This window comes from Eptesicus fuscus, chromosome 17 (genome assembly GCF_027574615.1).
Source record: "Eptesicus fuscus isolate TK198812 chromosome 17, DD_ASM_mEF_20220401, whole genome shotgun sequence".
Classification (NCBI taxonomy): domain Eukaryota; kingdom Metazoa; phylum Chordata; class Mammalia; order Chiroptera; family Vespertilionidae; genus Eptesicus; species Eptesicus fuscus.
Window position 1 is genome coordinate 49,483,532 of NC_072489.1, and position 19,533 is coordinate 49,503,064.

General features: G+C 47.2%; 1 protein-coding gene across 1 annotated transcript in view; it reads left to right on the forward strand.

Moving 5' to 3' along the window:
• Nucleotides 1-13,737: 13,737 nt before the first annotated feature.
• Nucleotides 13,738-19,533, forward strand: part of SMC3 (structural maintenance of chromosomes 3) — a 31,036-nt gene continuing 25,240 nt past the window's right edge. The window contains exons 1-3 of the mRNA XM_054729082.1: nucleotides 13,738-13,862; nucleotides 14,927-15,002; nucleotides 17,799-17,837. Of these exons, the coding sequence (XP_054585057.1) occupies nucleotides 13,848-13,862; nucleotides 14,927-15,002; nucleotides 17,799-17,837 (130 nt within the window). The 5' untranslated portion in view covers nucleotides 13,738-13,847. The remainder of the gene's footprint in view (nucleotides 13,863-14,926; nucleotides 15,003-17,798; nucleotides 17,838-19,533) is intronic.

Below are 19,533 nucleotides of genomic sequence, written 5' to 3' on the forward strand. Positions count from 1 at the left end.
GGGGCACATCCCTTAACTCATACTGTTTTAAAATACAAATGAGATAATATATGGGAAGATCCAGGCACAAACTGGATATCATCAAGTGCTGGAGGATCACCCAGCACTATTTTTTAAAATATATTTTTATTGATTTCAGAGAGGAAGGAGAGGAAGAGAGAGATAGAAACATCAATGATGAGAGAGAATCACTGATCAGCTGCCTCTTGCACCCCCCACACTGGGGATTGAGCCCGCAACCCGGGCACATGCCCTGACTGAGAATTGAACCGTGACCTCTAGGTTCATAGGTCGATGCTCAACCACTGTGCCACGCTGGCTGGGCTGAACTATTTTTTTTTTTTATAGATAACTTCCATTTGCAAAGATAATGCATGTCAATTAGTGACTATGGAAAATATGAATACACCAAAAGGGAAAAATTAAAACCGCCTCTCATTCTATCATCCAAAGGGAATTGTTGGTAGTACTATAATAATTGTCCTGCCAGGTTTTTTATGGATTATTATTATTAAAAAAATATTTTTATTTATTTTCAGAGAGGAAGGAAGAGGGAGAGAGAGAGACAGAAACATCAATGATGAGAGAGAATCATTGATCAGCTGCCTCCTGCACGCCCCACACTGGGGATCAAGCCCGCAACCTGAGCATGTGCCCTTGACTGGAATTGAACCTGGGACCCTTCTATCCGCAGGCTGATGTTCTTTCTATTGAGCCAAACCAGTTAGGGCATATGTATTATTATTTTTTAAAGCAAAAATGGAATCCTACTACCATGTGGTCTTACACCTACTCTTTTCACTTCTGAGTATTCACACCATCTCATGTCTTTAAATGGTCTTCTACAGCATCATTTTTAAAAAAATGTGTGGCATGGTGCCCTACCATATGGCCGTACCATCATTTATTCAACAAATCTCATATTGTTGGGCATTTTCACTGTTATAAACCATGCTGAAGCGAATGTCCTTTATTACTCCCCTATGTTGAATTTCCTGAAGGAGAATTGTTGGTCCGTACTGACAAACAACCTTCCCAAACCTTCTTTCCAGTTTATGTGCCCATCTGCCAAGTCCAACAATGCCGGTGATCTTAATGGCAGGTCACCCCCAGGTTTCCTTCCTTTTTTTTCCTCTCCAGCAGCTGTAACCTGATCGCTTTCTCTCCTCCACTCCAGAAATATTTCTGTCCAAATACATAAATTTGGCCTCCTAGCCTACCAAGGCCTTTTCTTCCCTGTCTTGTTCTGGAAACACAAGCTCTGACTATTATCTCCTGCCGATTTTTCATCCCAGCCACCGAGTCTTGTCTCCCCGAGGAACCATGATAATTAGTTAGATGGCTGTTTATCTGCTACTGGTTACATGTCCCCAGTCTCATCAGCCTTGTTCACAAATCTCATCTGGGGCGAGTTCTTTCCTGAGAAGATTGCCACAGTGAATGCCATTCATTTTCTGTTGACACTCCTGGCTTCCACTTCCGAGGGTGAGGCTCTGGCTTTGTCTCTAAAGGCAGGGGTGGGGAGGAGGGCGTTTTATCAAAGCTGAAAGTAGCAAATTGGGTTCCAGGGACAAATAGCAGGAAATGAGGGTTCAGATCAAAGGAAGGGCACCCTTGGGGGGAAGGGGAATGGAGAAAGCAGAGGCCCCTGTTCACATGTGCATTCCTTGACTCTGGCCCCACATCACTCCAACCTCTGCTTCTCTGCCTCTCCTGCCGCCTTTGCCTTACAACGATCCCTGTGACGACTTTAGGCCCACCCAAATAATTCAGGATTATTAGTTTAATCTCCAAATTCTTAGTTTAACCAAGCTGGCACCTTTTGCCAGGTAAGGTCACGTAATCATCGGTTCTGCGGATTGGGACTTGCACATATTTGGGGTCATTATTCTGTCCACCTCACCTGGGCAAGCCACTTTCCCTCTCTGGCCTGATTTTCTCACCTACAAATGGTGAGTCTTTGGGAAAAAAAAAACTCTCCAGGGTCCCTTTGTGGTTTGGCTGGTGGAAACATTTTAAAATGTGAAAGGACTGACGTGTAGGTACCGCACTGAACTGAAATTCTCCGGCGTTTCCCTCATTCTTTCTCTGGGACTCCGCCCTCTGCCCCAAGTGCTACTGATGTCCTTTGCACTTAGGTTTCTATTCTTTGGACAAGTCTACACAGAGTTCTCACAATGTGGAGTGGTAACCTCTATTTTATAGAGGCATAGAGAGGTTGAGTAACTTGCACAGGATCACAGAGTAGCAGGGCTGAAGTCAAACCTCGGCTGTCTGACCATAAGGCCTGCACTCTTAACCACCGGCGGCCCAGCCTCTCCTCAAAACCCTTTACCCAGCCATACAGCCATTGCTTAAATCTCCTCTAGACTGTGAGCAATTCTAGCGCAGGAGCCTTGTCTAATTCTGTGAATCTTGGCTTTGAGATCAGCCTGACACACAAATAAATGAAAAATGAATGAATGAATGAGAGCCATGGTTGCAGGACATAATAATAAACATTTATGGTACACTTCAAATGAGCGTGAGCGCTGTAAGGAAGGTACTATTACTCTCATTTTACAGACAAGTGAACTGCAGCAGAAAAAGGACTAGTGACTTGCCCAAGGTCAAGAACTGGATTTGAGCTGAGATCTGCTCGACTTTCACGTTTGGATCATGAAGGTCAGCATGAACTCCCTGAGGCCTGGGTGTTTACAGTTGGAACCGCCCTAGTGGGGTATCTCAGTTGGTTGGAGCACCGTCCCCATGCACCAAGGTTTCGGGTTCGATCCCTGTCAAGGCACATGCAAGAATCAATGAATTAATGCATGGATAGGTGGAACAACAATAAATGTTTCTCTATCTCCCTTCCTCTCTAAAATCAATAAATATAATAAAAAATATTAAATAAATTTGGGACCATGTATGACTCTAGACAACCAAAGAGAAGGAAAGAAACAAAGGAACATTTTACTGAGCAACTACTACATGCCAGGGCCTTTTTTTTCTCTGATCTTAATGTCCTATTTCACAAATGAGGAAACTAAGGTTGAGAGAGATTACTGGTAGATCCAGGATTCACAACTAGGTCTGTCTAACTCCAAAAAGTCACAATCTTTCCACTATCGCTAGGCCGCTGGGCCTCAGTTCTGTCCTCGTAGAAGGAAGGAGTTAGGTGATCTCTGTGCTCCAATTCTGCTTAGTTTTTAAAAGCCAGCATTAGCTGTGTGCTTATTGCATGTCAGGCACTGTGCTAACTTCACATACATTATGTAATTTCATCCTCACAACACCCTCTGAGGTGCTCCTATTATTATTTCCACTTTAGAAATGGGGAAACTGGGGCTCAGACATGCAGATTTTGTCCAAGGTTAGATAGCTGCCAGGAGGCCCAGCCTGAGTTTTAACTGAGGCTTGTTTGATTCTTAAGCCAAGCTCTTACCCAGACCCTACAGAGGTCTCAGACAGCCTTTGGAGTGAGAACATCCTGTGTTCCTCCAGGATCGGAACAAGGCTGGAGTCGACGTGGGATGAGTTCCTCAGTGCGTGGGCCCCTCTTCCTTGGGATTTCAAAGACTCACTTCAGTGAAGTTCTGTTGGAGTCAAAAGGTGACATCCTTCCGTGGACCATTGGCCAAGGGCCAGAGTCCAGCCCTGGCACCTCCAGGGCTTGGCTGTTGTCTCTGATCTTGTGTTGTCAGGGCAACCCTGGCTGGCTCTGTGGCTCTGTAGTTATGCTCCCTCTTGTTTCCTTGTCTTCCCCACTTTTCAAGACAACGCATGAGAGATGGTAGGTTCAAGTGGCCCGCTTGTCAATGTTCGAAGACAATGCTGACCTGAATTAAAAGGTTTCCAGGACCTTCAGGGCCTCAAACAGAAAAAAATTATATTCTCTAAACATTTTGAGAGTAGAAGCTGTCTGTCTCATTCACAGCTGCGGCCTACATATAGCCTTCCAAGGTGCCTGGAACAAAGCAGGTGCTCAGTAAATGTTGAATGGATGAACTAATTATGAAAAGGGGCTCCCTAAAGAAATCAGCCAGAACACGGGGGTAGAGGGATGGGCTCAGATTGGTAGTAGCCCCCAGAAAAAAGTACATGTGTGTGTATACATGTGTGTGTCATGTGCCCCAAAGTAAAGGCTCAACAACCCTTGTGATGTGCTATCCAGCTCCACTTCTTTCTACATCTGTAATCTAAAGCTGTCAATGTACACCGTTCCTGCATAGCCCACCTGGGAGTTCTGGCCTGAAGAATTTTTTTCTTTCTCTCCCTATCTTATTCTCTCTCTCTCTCCTCTAACTCTATATCTATCATACACATAATACAAAATTCACCATTTTAACCATTTTAAGATGTACAGTTCAGTCATGTTATGTACTGGTATATTCACACTGCCATGCAACCAATCTCCAGAACTCTTTTCATCTTGCAAAACTGACTCTGGCTTGTGTTGTCCCGTTTTCATAGACTATCTTGGATTTTAGCTACAAAAATATAGACAGTGGGTTTCAAACTCTTAAGTGAGTCTCAGTGTGGTCAGGACAGTATTGGTGCTCAGTAAATGTCCACTGGTTAATTGATTTTGCTCTGTTTTATTTTTTCCTGTATGCTACAATTTCTTGGTTTAAGGGCAAGTTTTAGTTTTATGATGCACCTGACAACTATAAGTACTTCTCGACTGCCCTCTCATGGAAAGATGAAGAAGTGAAACGCAGAGCAGTGTTCGTCTTTTATGCTGGAATAAAATGGCCCCTTTTTTCCTAACTCCCTGGACTTACACCACCCAAAATTATGATTGATCCAAAGTTGTCAGTTTATCCTCACCTTATAGATGAAGTTGACATATAGAACAGTGGTGAATGACCAGTTTAAAACATTTTTTTAAATCTGTTGCAAACCAATCCATTTGTAAAATATGATAAAAACGAATCCATAGATATATTACATTTAAAAACAAAGACATACAAAACAGAAATCTAATTTTTTATTATCAGATTCAACAGACAAAATTACATTCCAATAAATATAATCAGAACAAACATAACAGGGGAAAAAATAACATAATTGCAAAATCTGTATGTGTTGTTCATTGAATGTGCATACTTTAGGTGATTAACACAGAGAATTGCTTCTATGCTAATAACTTTTGTTGTTCTGCAATCATAACTAGACAACAAATTCTAAGTAAAAGCTAGTGTTTCCCCACTTTGAATGAACACCATATTTATTAACATGAAGGTTTTTTGTTTTGTTTTTTTTAAATATATTTTATTGATTTTTTACAGAGAGGAAGAGAGAGGGATAGAGAGTTAGAAACATCGATGAGAGAGACATCCATCAGCTGCCTCCTGCACACCCCCTACTGGGGAATGTGCCCGCAACCAAGGTACATGCCCTTGACCGGAATCGAACCCAGGACCTTTCAGTCCGCAGGCCGACGCTCTATCCACTGAGCCAAACCGGTTTTGGCACATGAAGGTTTTTTAATAGACAAATGCACATGTATGGCTTGTTAGCCTATCTAATCCACGCAGAATGGAACAGAATACTACTCAGAAGATACAATGTAATTTCATCTTCAATGCCTGTAGAAACTGTTTCTATGTCTTGTTTTAATAAGAACTCTAGAGGAGAAGCCAGCCTCACAGTGGTTTGTTGATGGAATAGAAGAAGAAATTTTATTTTATTTATTGTTTTAATAGAAATGGTTTTCTTTTAAAATATATTTTTATTGATTTCAGAGAGGAAGGGAGAGGGAGGGAGACATCAGTGATGAGAGAGAATAATTAATTAGCTGTCTCCTGCACGCCCCCTGCTGGGGATTGAGCCTGCAACCTGAGCATGTGCCCTTGACTGAACCCTTCAATCCACAGGCCACGCACACTCTATCCACTGAGCCAAAATGGCTAGGGCGGAAGAAGAAATTTTAAAGCAATTTCAGGAAGCTCAGGATTTTCATGGTTTACTTGAATCCAAAATGAAGCAAATGATTCTAATTTTCAAAATTCATCTTCAGTTCTCTATCAATATTGCCTGTTCCACCAACTTATCCTATTAGGGTATATAAATCAAATCATCTTTCAATTAAAGCAATGGTTTCTGGATCTGTGAATTTCCCATGCATAGATCCTCTTTTGATGGAAATAAAATGTAAACAGTTCGGTCAAATCTGTAAGGCATTTGGCCATAACGTTTCACAGATGTGCAATATCAAGATGAGCAAGTACTTTATTGATAATTGTTGTTAAATTATGAAACATTATCATAATCTATGGAAACTCTGTTCTTCTGAGCTTCTAATTCCATTTTTGCTCTTCAATCTTACCTGCATTGAAAATCACATTGTATTCTTTCCTTGCTTAGAAGTAGAAAGAACATAAAAAAATGCCTGGCCAGTGTGGCTTAGTGGTTGAGCATCGACCCATGAACCAAGAGGTCACTGGTTCTTCGATTCCCGGTTAGGGCACATGCCCAGGTGGCAGGCTTGATCCCCAGTAGGGAGTGTGCAGGAGGCCACAGATCAATGTTTCTATCTATCTGTCTATCCCTCTCCCTTCCTCTTTCTCTACAAAAATCTATAAAAACATATTTAATTTCTTTATTGATTAAGGTGTCACATATTTGTCCTCATCCCCCCATTCCCATCCCACCCCTCTCCCCACGCATGCCCCAATCCCCTGTTGAACTTAACCGTTGGATAGGCTTATATGCATGCATACAGGTCCTTTGGTTGAACTCTCCCCCTCCCCCCACCCTCCCCCTACCCTCACCGATCCTCCCTCTGAGGCCCGATAGTCCGATCGATGCCTCCTTGCTTCTGGTTCTGTTCTTGTTCCTCAGTCTATGTTGTTCATCATTTCCCCTAGATGAGCGAGATCATATGTCACTAGATATATACTAATAAGAACTGAATGTGAGACGAGCAATAATAGTTATGCTGACAGGCAAATGAATCAATCTGTAGCGAGCTTCCCCCTGGACCAACAGTTCTTTTGAGACCCAATTTCAATGTCCAGTAGTTCCTTATGTGTACATGTCAGCACTGACCCCTCAGTTCTGGATGGTGGACAAATGGTGGTAATGGAGGTCCGACTCCCTCTGGTTTGGTCTCGGCCGAACCCAGGGGCACGGCGTCACCCGGACTAAGGGGCACGTGGCCTCACCCATACCCAAGGGGCGCGTGGTCTCACCCGGGCCTGGGACCCAGCCTCACCCGGATGGATCCAGGGGCGCACGGCCTCACCCGGACCCAGGATCTGGCTTCACCCGTACCCAGGGATGTTTGGCCTCTCCCAGACCCAGGGGCACGTGGCCTCACCCGGGCCTAGGTGCACGAGGCCTCATCCGGATCCAGGGACACATGGTCGCACCCGGACCCAGGGACGCTTGGCCTCTCCCAGACCCAGGGCCACTTGGGCTCACCCGGGCCTAGGTGTACGAGGCCTCACCCGGATCCAGGGACACATGGTCTCACCCGGACCCAGGGACGCTTGGCCTCTCCCAGACCCAGGGCCACTTGGGCTCACCCGGGCCTAGGTGCACGAGGCCTCATCCGGATCCAGGGACACATGGTCGCACCCGGACCCAGGGACACTTGGCCTCTCCCAGACCCAGGGCCACTTGGGCTCACCCGGGCCTAGGTGCACGCGGCCTCACCCGGATCCAGGGACACATGGTCTCACCCGGACCCAAGGATGCTTGGCCTCTCCCAGACCCAGGGCCACTTGGGCTCACCCGGGCCTAGGTGCACGAGGCCTCACCCGGATCCAGGGACACATGGTCTCACCCGGACCCAGGGACGCTTGGCCTCTCCCAGACCCAGGGCCACTTGGGCTCACCCGGGCCTAGGTGCACGAGGCCTCACCCGGATCCAGGGACACATGGTCTCACCCGGACCCAGGGATGCTTGGCCTCTCCCAGACCCAGGGCCACTTGGGCTCACCCGGGCCTAGGTGCACGAGGCCTCATCCGGATCCAGGGACACATGGTCGCACCCGGACCCAGGGACGCTTGGCCTCTCCCAGACCCAGGGCCACTTGGGCTCACCCGGGCCTAGGTGCACGCGGCCTCACCCGGATCCAGGGACACATGGTCTCACCCGGACCCAGGGACGCTTGGCCTCTCCCAGACCCAGGGCCACTTGGGCTCACCCGGGCCTAGGTGCACGAGGCCTCACCCGGATCCTGGGACACATGGTCTCACCCGGACCCAGGGACGCTTGGCCTCTCCCAGACCCAGGGCCACTTGGGCTCACCCGGGCCTAGGTGCACGAGGCCTCACCCGGATCCAGGGACACATGGTCTCACCCGGATCCAGGGACGCTTGGCCTCTCCCAGACCCAGGGCCACTTGGGCTCACCCGGGCCTAGGTGCAAGAGGCCTCACCCGGATCCTGGGACACATGGTCTCACCCAGACCCAGGGATGCTTGGCCTCTCCCAGACCCAGGGCCACTTGGGCTCACCCGGGCCTAGGTGCACGAGGCCTCATCCGGATCCAGGGACGCATGGTCTCACCCGGACCCAGGGACGCATGGCCTCTCCCAGACCCAGGGGCACGTGGCCTCACCCGGGCCTAGGTGCACGAGGCCTCACCCGGATCCAGGGACACATGGTCTCACCCGGACCCAGGGACGCTTGGCCTCTCCCAGACCCAGGGCCACTTGGGCTCACCCGGGCCTAGGTGCACGAGGCCTCACCCGGATCCAGGGACACATGGTCTCACCCGGACCCAGGGACGCTTGGCCTCTCCCAGACCCAGGGGCCCGTGGCCTCACCCGGGCCTAGGTGCACGAGGCCTCATCCGGCTCCAGGGACACATGGTCGCACCCGGACCCAGGGACGCTTGGCCTCTCCCAGACCCAGGGCCACTTGGGCTCACCCGGGCCTAGGTGTACGAGGCCTCACCCGGATCCAGGGACACATGGTCTCACCCGGACCCAGGGACGCTTGGCCTCTCAGACCCCGGGGCACGTGACCTCACCCATGCCTAGGTGCACGAGGTCTCACCCGGATCCAGGGACACACGGTCTCACCCGGACCCAGGGACGCCTGGCCTCCCCCAGACCCAGGGGCACGTGGCCTCACCCGGGCCTAGGCGCACGAGGCCTCACCCGGATCCAGGGACACACGGTCTCACCCGGACCCAGGGACGCCTGGCCTCCCCCAGACCCAGGGGCACGTGGCCTCACCCGGGCCTAGGCGCACGAGGCCTCACCCGGATCCAGGGACACACGGTCTCACCCGGACCCAGGGACGCCTTGCCTCCCCCAGACCCAGGGGCACGCGGCCCCACCCGGGCCTAGGTGCACGAGGCCCCACCCGGATCCAGGGACATATGGTCTCGCCCGGACCTAGGGGTGCGTGGCCTCTCTCAGACCCAGGGGCACGTGGCCTCACCTGGACCTAGGTGCGCGAAGCCACCCGGACCCAGGGGCGCGTTACCTCTCTCAGACCCCTGGTCGCGTGGTCTCACCCGGATCCAGGGGCTCACGGCCTCACCCGTACTCGGGACCCAGCCTTACCCGGATCCAGGGGCCCACGGCCTCACCCGGACCCAGGGTTCAGATTCGCCCGGACCCAGGGGCACATGGCCTCACCCGAACCCGGAATCCAGCTTCACCTGGACCCAGGGGCGTGTGGCCTCACCCGAACCCAGGGGCGTGAGGCCTCACCTAGACCCAGAGGCGTGTGACCACATCTGAGCCCAGAGGCTCGCAGGCTCGCCTGGACTCGGGTCTCAGCGGGGTTTCGTCTTCTTGATCCCAATTCCTGTTGGTCAATTCCCTCTCAGCAATTCCTTCGGTCATTTTCTCAGAGCTCCAGGGCGGCTGCCGCAGAACTCGTTGGGCGGCGGGCTCGGCAAGGCTCCGGTGTGCCCGGTGCCCGGCGGTGGGCTGGTCCGGTGTCGCTGCGTCGGCCCTTGGGTCTGCAACGGTGGCCAGTCGCTGAGCGTGAGCACCTGGCCACTTCGGGGCATTGAGATTCTTGAAGGACTCGGAGGTCAGCAAGCACTGAGTCTCCCACCCCATGTCTCCCAGGGGCTTCTCTGTCCGTGCTCGGCAGCGAGTGGAGCTGTCCCCTCAGCCGGAGACCGCCGGGGGAACTGCGCCGAGCACGTTCCAGGCCACCATTGTGTCGCCTGAGCCATAGTTCTTAAAGTGTGGACTTTGGGTCACCAGCATCAGCATCATCCTGCGTACCCCTCTCTTTTATTCTAGTTGTAGAGCATCTGCTCAGCCAGCCCCCCGGTCTTTCTGGCTGGTGTCTGCTCTGCTCTCCCGTCGTAGTCTCAATATTGTTGTGGTAGGCAACGATCAGGCTGCCGCCCTATGTCTCCATCTTGGTCCTCCTTTGTACAGTTAAGTCTTGATTGTTGTTGGTGTCACTGGGAGGAATTGTCCTCCAGGCCAATTGGCCGTGAGGACCCTCTTTGTCCATATAGGAAGAGTTGCTGTGCAGGAGACATGTTTGTGGGCCGGGTCTTGATGCAGCAATGCCTTGGCGCTCACTGAGTCTGCCTCTAGAATGCCTCCCTTATGCAAGTGATTGAAATCTGGTGTCATCTCCCACCAACCACTAGATGCCCTCGTTTCTGGGTCTCCAATGCAGTGTGGGTCAGCCACTACCTGAGGCACTCAGCAGGAAAAAGCTTCTGCTCAGCTTGGCTGGGGCGGAGCTACAGGGTGGAGCCTACAACCTTGTCTTCCTGTCAGCCCCGCCCTATGAGGCTCCTGCGTCTGTGTCCCTCTGTATTCCTTGCAAACACCTCTGAGAGAAACGCGCCCTGGAATTTCGCCCACTGCCAAACAGTCCAGTCCCTCCCCTAATGAATCTGGACTCCCAGATTCTCGCCTGGAACTGGGTTTCAGTGCAGTTGGAACTGGGTCTCAGCGCAGTCTGGCGTCCCTGTCTCCTTCCCAGCAGGGCCACCCAGTGGCGCAGGCAAAAGTCCGTCCTCTGCGCACCTTCCAGTGCGCGTGTCTGGAGCCGCCGCTTCTCTGTGCCTCCGCCACCACAGCCCAAATTCATTCCCCCAGCGTGCGCCTGGCTTCCCAGGGTTTCGCCCGGAACTGGGGTTCAGTGCAGTCGGAACTGGGGTTCAGCACGGTCCTGAGCTTATGTCTCCTTCCCGCTAGGGCAGTTCAGTGGCGCAGGCAACAGTCCGTCCTTTGCGCCCCTTCCTGTGCGCGCCTCTGGAGCTCTGCCTTCCCCCGCTCCTCTGTGCCTGCGCCCCACAGCCCAGATTCATTCCCCCAGCCTGCGCCTGGCTTCCCAGGGTTTCGCCCGGAACTGGCGCTCAGTGCAGTCGGAGCCGGCGCTTAGCGCACTCCGGAGCCTTTATCTCCTTCCTGCCAGTGAACGCCGGCCAGGGCCCCTCCTCTCCGGCTCCATCCTCTCCACAGGCGCGCGCGCTCGTGTCTCCGCCAGTTTCTCCATACCTCAGGCTTTTACGGCTCCCCCGATTGTCCCCGTGGCCCTCCCCTTCCCCCCAGCTGTGGGCATTTCAGTCCGCCAGCTCTCCTGTGGTTCTGGACGATGTCCGTTCTGACCTCTAGTTGTGCCTTTGAAATTGTTGTGCCCGGCTGCAGGTTAGGTGTTTCACCTATGCCGCCATCTTGGTTTCTCCTATAAAAACATATTTAAAAAAAACCCAGCAAACAAAATTCTGGACCTGATGGCTTCACAGGGGAGGTTAAAATTTTTTTTTTTAAATGCCAAAAATATCACACAAATAAACAAGCCCTTTGTCCAAACCACATCCTTAAAAGGTTGGGATCTTGAAAAGGTGGGTGCTTTTTTTGTTTTTACTTTCTAGGAACGCTAAAAATTCCTTTCAGATTCAAACATTCCTAATAGAACTGTGTCCTTAAGTAAACATCTTATCTCAGCGTGCAACAACAGTTACCATCAGCCGAAACCGGTTTGGGTCAGTGGATAGAGCGTCGGCCTTCGGACTCAAGGGTCCCAGGTTCGATTCGGGTCAAGGGCATGTACCTTGGTTGCGGGCACATCCCCAGTAGGGGGTGTGCAAGAGGCAGCTGATCGATGTTTCTCTCTCATCGATGTTTCTAACTCTCTATCCCTCTCTCTTCCTCTCTGTAAAAAATCAATAAAATATATAAAAAAAAAACACAAAAAAAAAAAAACAGTTACCATCAGCTTTCATGCTACCATGTAATAAAGAGAATCTTCTCAAATTTAATAATTACCTCTTGCATAATTCACCATTTTTTACTATGTAACTAGGCACTGTTTAGTTCAGCTAAATCTTTTTCATGGCAGAATTTTCTTAAAAAGGAAGCAGTGTGTTGATTTACATTCTCATGCAACATCTTTAGTTGGGAAATAACTTCGGAATGGTTTTCTGTCAGTGCAGCTGCACCATTAGAGCACGGTGGACACCAAACTTAAACCATATTCCTTGGCAGCGTGATCCCTCATAGTTTTATACAGTTCAGAGCTAGTTGTGTTTTCATCAATGAAACTGAAAATTTTCCTCTTATCTCCAGCATGTTCACATTGCATATTGTACCAAAGTAATTGTCATGTGAGCAGTATGTGTGCGTTCAACAACTCCCGAGGCTGAGATGAAATCGCAGCCTGGTCTACACTTACCTCTCATTAACTACAGCTCTACATTTATTTATGTTCTTTCTTTTGATGTAAAATCCACGTATAATGACATGTAAAAATCTTATGTGAATAGTCACAGATTTTTGATAAATGCATAAACCTTGGAACTCAAATCCCTATAAAGAACATTACCATCAGCTCCCAGAAAACTCCTTCGTGTTCCTTCCCAGTTCCCTCCTAACGTCCCCGAAGCAATCACTTTTCTGATTTTTTTCCATAAGTTTGTTTCACTTGTCCTAGAACTTCATATACATAGAAATATGTATTCATTTGGAATATATATATATATATATATATATATATATATATCTATCTAAGATTCATCAGTATATCTTTGAGCTTCACTCAGTGTATTTTTGAGATTCATCTATGTCATTGCACCTATCAGTAGTTCTTTTCTTTTTATTGTCAATAAAAATATATACCTCAATTTATTGATTGAGTCATCAGTTGGTAGATATTTGGGTTGTTCCAGTTTGGGACCATTGTAAATAAAGTTGCCACGAACATCCTTAAAAAATCATTGAGGACATATACGGTATGTTCATCTTGGGCTTAGATCATAGGATAGATGTATATTTAATTTTACAATAAAGTGGTTGTATCACATTACATTTCTATCATAAATGTGAGAGTTTCAGTAAGCAGAGAGAGAGAGAGAGGATTCCGCACGCTGAATTCCAGAGACCACCGGCATTCTGTGGGTCCAGGGACGCAGCCCGCTCCGGGTCCGCATTTTTAAACAGCCCGAGACCACGTGACCGCCGGCCCGCACAGCTATTGGTCCTCCGACTCCCATACTTGGCTTTGGCGCCGAAGGTTCCCCCTTGTGGACGCAACCATTGGCTCCACGCTCGGAGGGAATACGAGCCAACCTCACGTTCAAGACTTTACCGAATGAAGCTTCCGACTAACTCTCAGGAAAGTTTCAGCTACAAATGGAAATTTAATAACCAAATGAAATCCACCTCAGGACGCCGGAGAAGCCTCCTTTTCTAAGACAGATAAAGCAGACCTGACCCTGACTCCCCCTACGCTTTGTTGGGGAAAACGAGGGTGGTTCCGTCCGAGGCGCGGACTCCGCCTCCCGGGGCGACGCCATTTTGTTTGGCTGGCGGGACGGATTGGCGCTTAGGGGGAGGGGTCCCTTAGGTGTCTCACCTGACCCCCGCGGCCGCGCTGTTGTTTCTTCACGGGCAGCCCTTCTCCCCGGTTGGGGTCACGGAACCATGTACATAAAGCAGGTAAGGTCTGTGCGTCCCTCACACCCCTCACGGGCCCGTGAGGACCGCTCCTAGAGGCGGGGATGTCGCGGCACGACCTGCGGCCTCACTACTCCCGGCACAGGGGGACCTGGGTGGGACAAGGGACTGGGGGGGCGGAGAAAGGCCCCGCCTCCGGAGCGCGGGGATCGCTGAGAATTGGGGCGCCCCTCTGCAGCCCGGGCCTCTGTGCAGGGCACTTGTTTGAAGGAGAAAGAACCTGGGAGAGGTGTGGAGGGGCGGGCGGGGCGGGCCTTGTGGAGAGATCGGGCCTTCCCGGAGGCGGGGGGTGGGGTGGGGGGTAGAGGGGGTGGGAGAGGCCGGGGAGCTGTGGGATCCTGCGGGGAGAACCCCGCGCGGGTCTTTCGCTGGGGTGTGTTGGAGATGTGTCTCCCCGGCCCGGGGGCGCCCCTGGGGGGCACAGGCTGGGTGGGGTGTCGGCTTCCCTGGCTGCCTTTCTCCTCCCGGTCTGACAGGGGGAGTAAAAGGGACTTGATTCTGGCAGAATGTGTGGCGCCTCCTTATTGTTTACTTCTGTCAAAACGGTCTTCCCGCGCAGAGTCCTGCACACACAGGAGCCCATTCGCGGTCCTTTGGGAAAGTTTCCCTGTCGGAAATGTTAGGCTCTCAGCACTCCTTTCTTGCAACGTCTCCTTTTTTTTGGGGGGGGGGGGGGGGGCTGTCCCGTGTTTCTCTCGGATCAAAAAAGCTGGGGCCAGCCTGCCTACTTGACGCATTTACTTGAGCCCTTCAGGTTGGGGGTCCAGCGCCCCTTTCCCAGGGTGCTTGGTTTCGAGACGCCCCGAACCGGTTACTAATGAAAACTCAACACACTGGCAATGGTCCCTGATACACGGACGGTGTATGCTCCGACGATTTTTTATAATCGCCACTTTCCACAATGAAATATTCTTAGGAGAAGTCGACAGTTTCCTATCTTAAAGGAGAAACCAGAAAGGGCAAGAAGGGCAAAAGAAAACGTGTTTTAGAAGTTTATTTCTTTGTGTGTGTTCTGAAAAAAAAAATCCCTTTTATTTATTTGTTAGGTTATCATCCAGGGTTTTCGAAGTTACAGAGATCAGACAATTGTAGATCCCTTCAGTTCCAAACATAATGTGATTGGTAAGTGTTCGTGGCTCACGAGACCAGATGTATACCTTTGCAGCCGGTTTACATTCTGCCTGTATCTGGGCTTACGGAGACAAAGTTACCTTTGAGTATACATAACTATGTATTTTTTCCTGTATGAAATAACTTATTTGTCTTCTGTCTGCACTGATGAATTGCTTATTTTACACATTTAAAGTATTTGAATAAGACAGTCATACATTACTTTATTTGGGTATACTCCCGTGTGTGTGTGTTTGCACAGCTTTAAGTTTATAGTGAATGGCACTAAATTTAGTGCCATTTTGTAGTTAAAATGCTCACTATTGCCTGTTTCAAAGATGACTATTCTTTATGCACAAATGACATTGTTCTCAGATTTCTTGTCTCCCTGTCATAATGTCTAAGGATAGACCACATTTACTAGATGCACGACCCTAAACAAGTTACTTAGCCTCTCTAAGCTTAATTCCTGATTTGTAAAATGGAGACTAAAGTGGCTACTCCCTGTAACTTTTAGAACGCTGCCTGGCAAATATCATTCAATATGTGTTGCCTGAGAGTACAACAATCACAGTAGCAGCAGAAAGCCAACTTGGTGGGAAGGTCATAAACTTTGAAGGAAAATTGGATGGGATTCAAATCCCGGTTCTGGCATGTGTTCTTTTTCAATCTTGACTCCCCGAGGGGCTTCGGTTTTCTCATTTGTAAAGTGGAGGTGATGATACCCATCTCATAGGGCTGTTGGGAAGAGTAAATGAAAAAGCAGCTATGTGAGGATTGCCCTGCAATAGCCTACAGGTTCTTCTGGTGATAATACTCCGTTTTGCTCAGAGAGCCAGCACAAGTGTTTTTTTGATGTTCTGAATTTTTACATGTAAGTTACATATATCATGGAACTTTACCTCAGACTTCAATGTGAACTTTCTAAGAAAAGGGATATTCTCTTGCATAATCATAGTATACTTAACGACTTCAGTGAACTTCACATCAGTGCAGTCATTTGCTGTTCATTTTCCAGTTCTGTGATTGACCCAGAAATGCTCTTTATAGCATCTCCCCCCTCCAGTAAAGGATCTAATTTAAGATCAGGCATTGCATTTAGTTGTCATGTCTCTTTAGGTTCCTTTAAGGTGGACCTTTCTACAGTGTTTCTTTATCTTTTATAACATTGTTTTATTAAAATATTGTGCCATCTTCCTTTTGCTGATGTTACTTTCGAACACTCAGTCAAGGTCGTGTCTAATTTTTCTACTGTATAGTTATTTTCCCTTGCAACTAATAAATACTGTGGGAATGGGGAGATACTTTTGGAACATGCAAAGATGGTGATCTTTATAAAAATTTTCCTCTACATTTTGTATCCATTAATAGTTCTTTATTCTGATGGTTTCAAATGATTTTTTTCCCCATTTCCAGCATTCCTTTCACATTTACCATGATCAACTAAGAGCCCTTTCTTCTTGGTTGCTTATCTTTTTGTTGTCAGTATGAACTCATGGATTATTCCCCCCAGCACTAATTTCTAATTCTTCTAATTATTATGGTACTCATGTTGTCCTAGATTTAGCCAGGGGAAGCCTCTTCAAGCTGGCCTCTGTGTCTGTTATATGCCTCTTTTTAAAAACACTTCATTACTTTCTGGCATAACATAAGTGATCTCTTTAGGATTTACTTTGCAGTAAAGGTGATAACTTTGAGGCTAAATTGTTCAGCATATTTTGGTCAAGATTAAGAATCTTAATGAAAATGTTGCAAAACAAAACACTCAAATGAATTCATTAAACTCAAAACATTTGATATCCTTTTATGTATAGGACTAGCGTTCCCGTTGCAGGAAAAATCCTGCAATAGGATTTCCTGCTGCACTCTACCCCGCCTCCGATCCATCCTTGTTGCCCGCCCCGCCTTCTCCGCCAGCCCGCCTGCTTTTCCCTACGTCCCCGGCCCTGACTTCGCTCCTCCCTTCTCCTCCCCACCCCCCTTGCTTGCTTCTTGGAAGCTTTACTCCCTTCTGCAGCTCTTGGCTTCTTTCGACTGTCTTGATATGCAAATTAGCCGCCATCTTTGTTGGGGTAATTTGCATACTCATCTTGATTGGCTGGTGGGCGTGGCTTGTGTGTAGTGAAGGTGCGGTCAATTTGCATCTTTGTCTATTATTAGAAAGGATAGCTTATTTCTGAATTCAGAGAGAAAAAAACAATGCTTTACAGTTATCTGTACTTTTGTGAGTATGGAACTATATTATGTACATAGGGCTGATCATAAATTATTTAACATGTGAATAGTTTGAGAATTTAAAATGATTCGAGTATTTTTAAAAGTGTTAGTAATATGTGCATCTTTACATTATTAACCCTTTGCACTCGCTTGCTTTTTACTCGATTCCTTTATTCTAATGCTAACCGTGTCGAGTCACACTCGACATCCGAGTGCAAAAGGTTAAGAAATACTTTATATACAATTAAAATAGAATTATTGTACATTGTAATGATTATAAATTATGAAAACCAGGCAGTGTATTTAGTTATTTCTATTAATTTTAAACTATTGGGAAAGAGCAAAAATATCAACAATTAAATTATTTTCTTTAGAGAAAAAGATATCTGAGGTCTATATAAAAATTATACTCATTTGGTGATTAAAGCTGTTTTGTTTATTGATTTCTTTTGTTTACTGTTCTGTTTTATTTAATATTATATATTAAGATATGCTAGAAACTTGGATTTATAAATTTTCTAATACTTTCAGTAAAGTTTTAATTTTATAGTTTCTTACACAAAATAACATACTTTTTTTGAAATTTTATAGTGGGCAGAAATGGATCTGGAAAAAGTAACTTTTTTTATGGTAGGTATTGTTTTTTGAATTTTAAATATATTAAGATCTACCTATCTTAAGATAGCTCATTTTGAGATTATGTTTGCATGAAATCCAAGAAATACTTCTTCATACAGGGTTGTAGTTTAGAGAGTTAAGAGTGTAAGGACCTGAGTTCTACTCTATACCTAGTGATTAATGAGCTCTGTGAGACTGGGCAAAACACTTAGCCTCTCAAATTAATCTTTCCATTTTAGGAACAGAGATGTTCACCCTGCCTGCCTTAGATGGGTTGTGTGAATTATAAACTTGTAACCAAGATACCTGCCCTTGACCAGAAATCGAACCTGAGGTTCGATGCTCTAATCACTGAGCAAACCCAGCCGGGTCTCTAAACCAATTATTTTTATAATGGATGGAGGGGTGTAAAAACTTTGTAAACTCAATAGATTATTGTCAGTTTGCAGATAGTAAATAGGACTTTGAAAATTATCTCTAAAGATTAGATGCATTTAAGTATAGTAATGCCTCTGTTAGCAAATCATCTGGGCAGAAAAAATCATGTTAACAGAATTAGACTATATAAAGAGTGAGTTGGAAAATTTTTGAACCTCTTAGTTGATTAGTATTTGAGGAAAAGGGTGGGTTTAGAAAAGCAAAAGTTCTATTCTGTCTGCTTGTAAAGCTAAAAGGTACTACTCTGTATCCTATCAGTGTAGTAATTTGGGGATGGTAAGAGAGTGGCTTGGAGTGGAAATGAGTATTTCATAATCTTCTCGGGAATGAGAGCAATTTAAATTCATTTTCCTTCCACCCCCCACTCCAAGGTGATTATAAAAGACAGCCAGTCCTCACCTTCACCCCCATTCATGCACACATACACACTGTCAAAGGTCTTTTGGGTGGACTAGGAACAGAACAACTGGGTAAAGAGTTCCATTTCTAGATCAGGTCCATTTAAGTGCTCTACATGGAAGTAGGAGTGACTCCTTATGGAAGCAGTTGAGTAGAAGGTAGGACTCTGAAATATTTCCCTATATATATTTTAAATTTTTTATCTTATTTTTTAAAGTATTTTTTAATTGCTTTCAGAGAGGACGGGAGAGGAGAGAGAATTAGAAATATCAGTGATGAGAGAGCATTATTGATGGGCTGCCTCCTGCATGCTCCCTTCTGGGGATTGAACCCACAACCCAGACATGTGCCCTGACTAGGAATTGAACTGTGATCTCCTGGTTCATAGGTCGACATTCAACCACTGAACACACCAACTAGGCAACCTTTTGGTGCACGGGACCACACCCAGCTAACTGAGCCACACCATCCAGGGCATTTCCCTATATTTTTACTTAGTTCTATTTCTTTTGACAAAGTATCCAATTAAGGATATTGTAGGAATGTATTCTAATTTGTTAATAAATAACATATAACATATCTAGTGGGTAAAAGCAAATATAGTGTTAACCTAACAAGTCAGTGAGTACTTTGATTAAGAAGTAGACCTTAATTCTGCTGTCTCTTCCTGTACCTTTGTATTTTCTTTTTATTTTATTACCTTAAATGTTTCAGTGAACGCTTTAAAAAAATATTTTTTTCATTTCAGAGAAGAAGGGAAAAGGAGAGAGAGATAGAAACATCAATGATAAGAGAGAATCATTGGTCGGCTGCCTCCTGCACGCCCCACATTGGGGTTTGAGCCCACAACCGGGGCATGTGTCCTGACCGG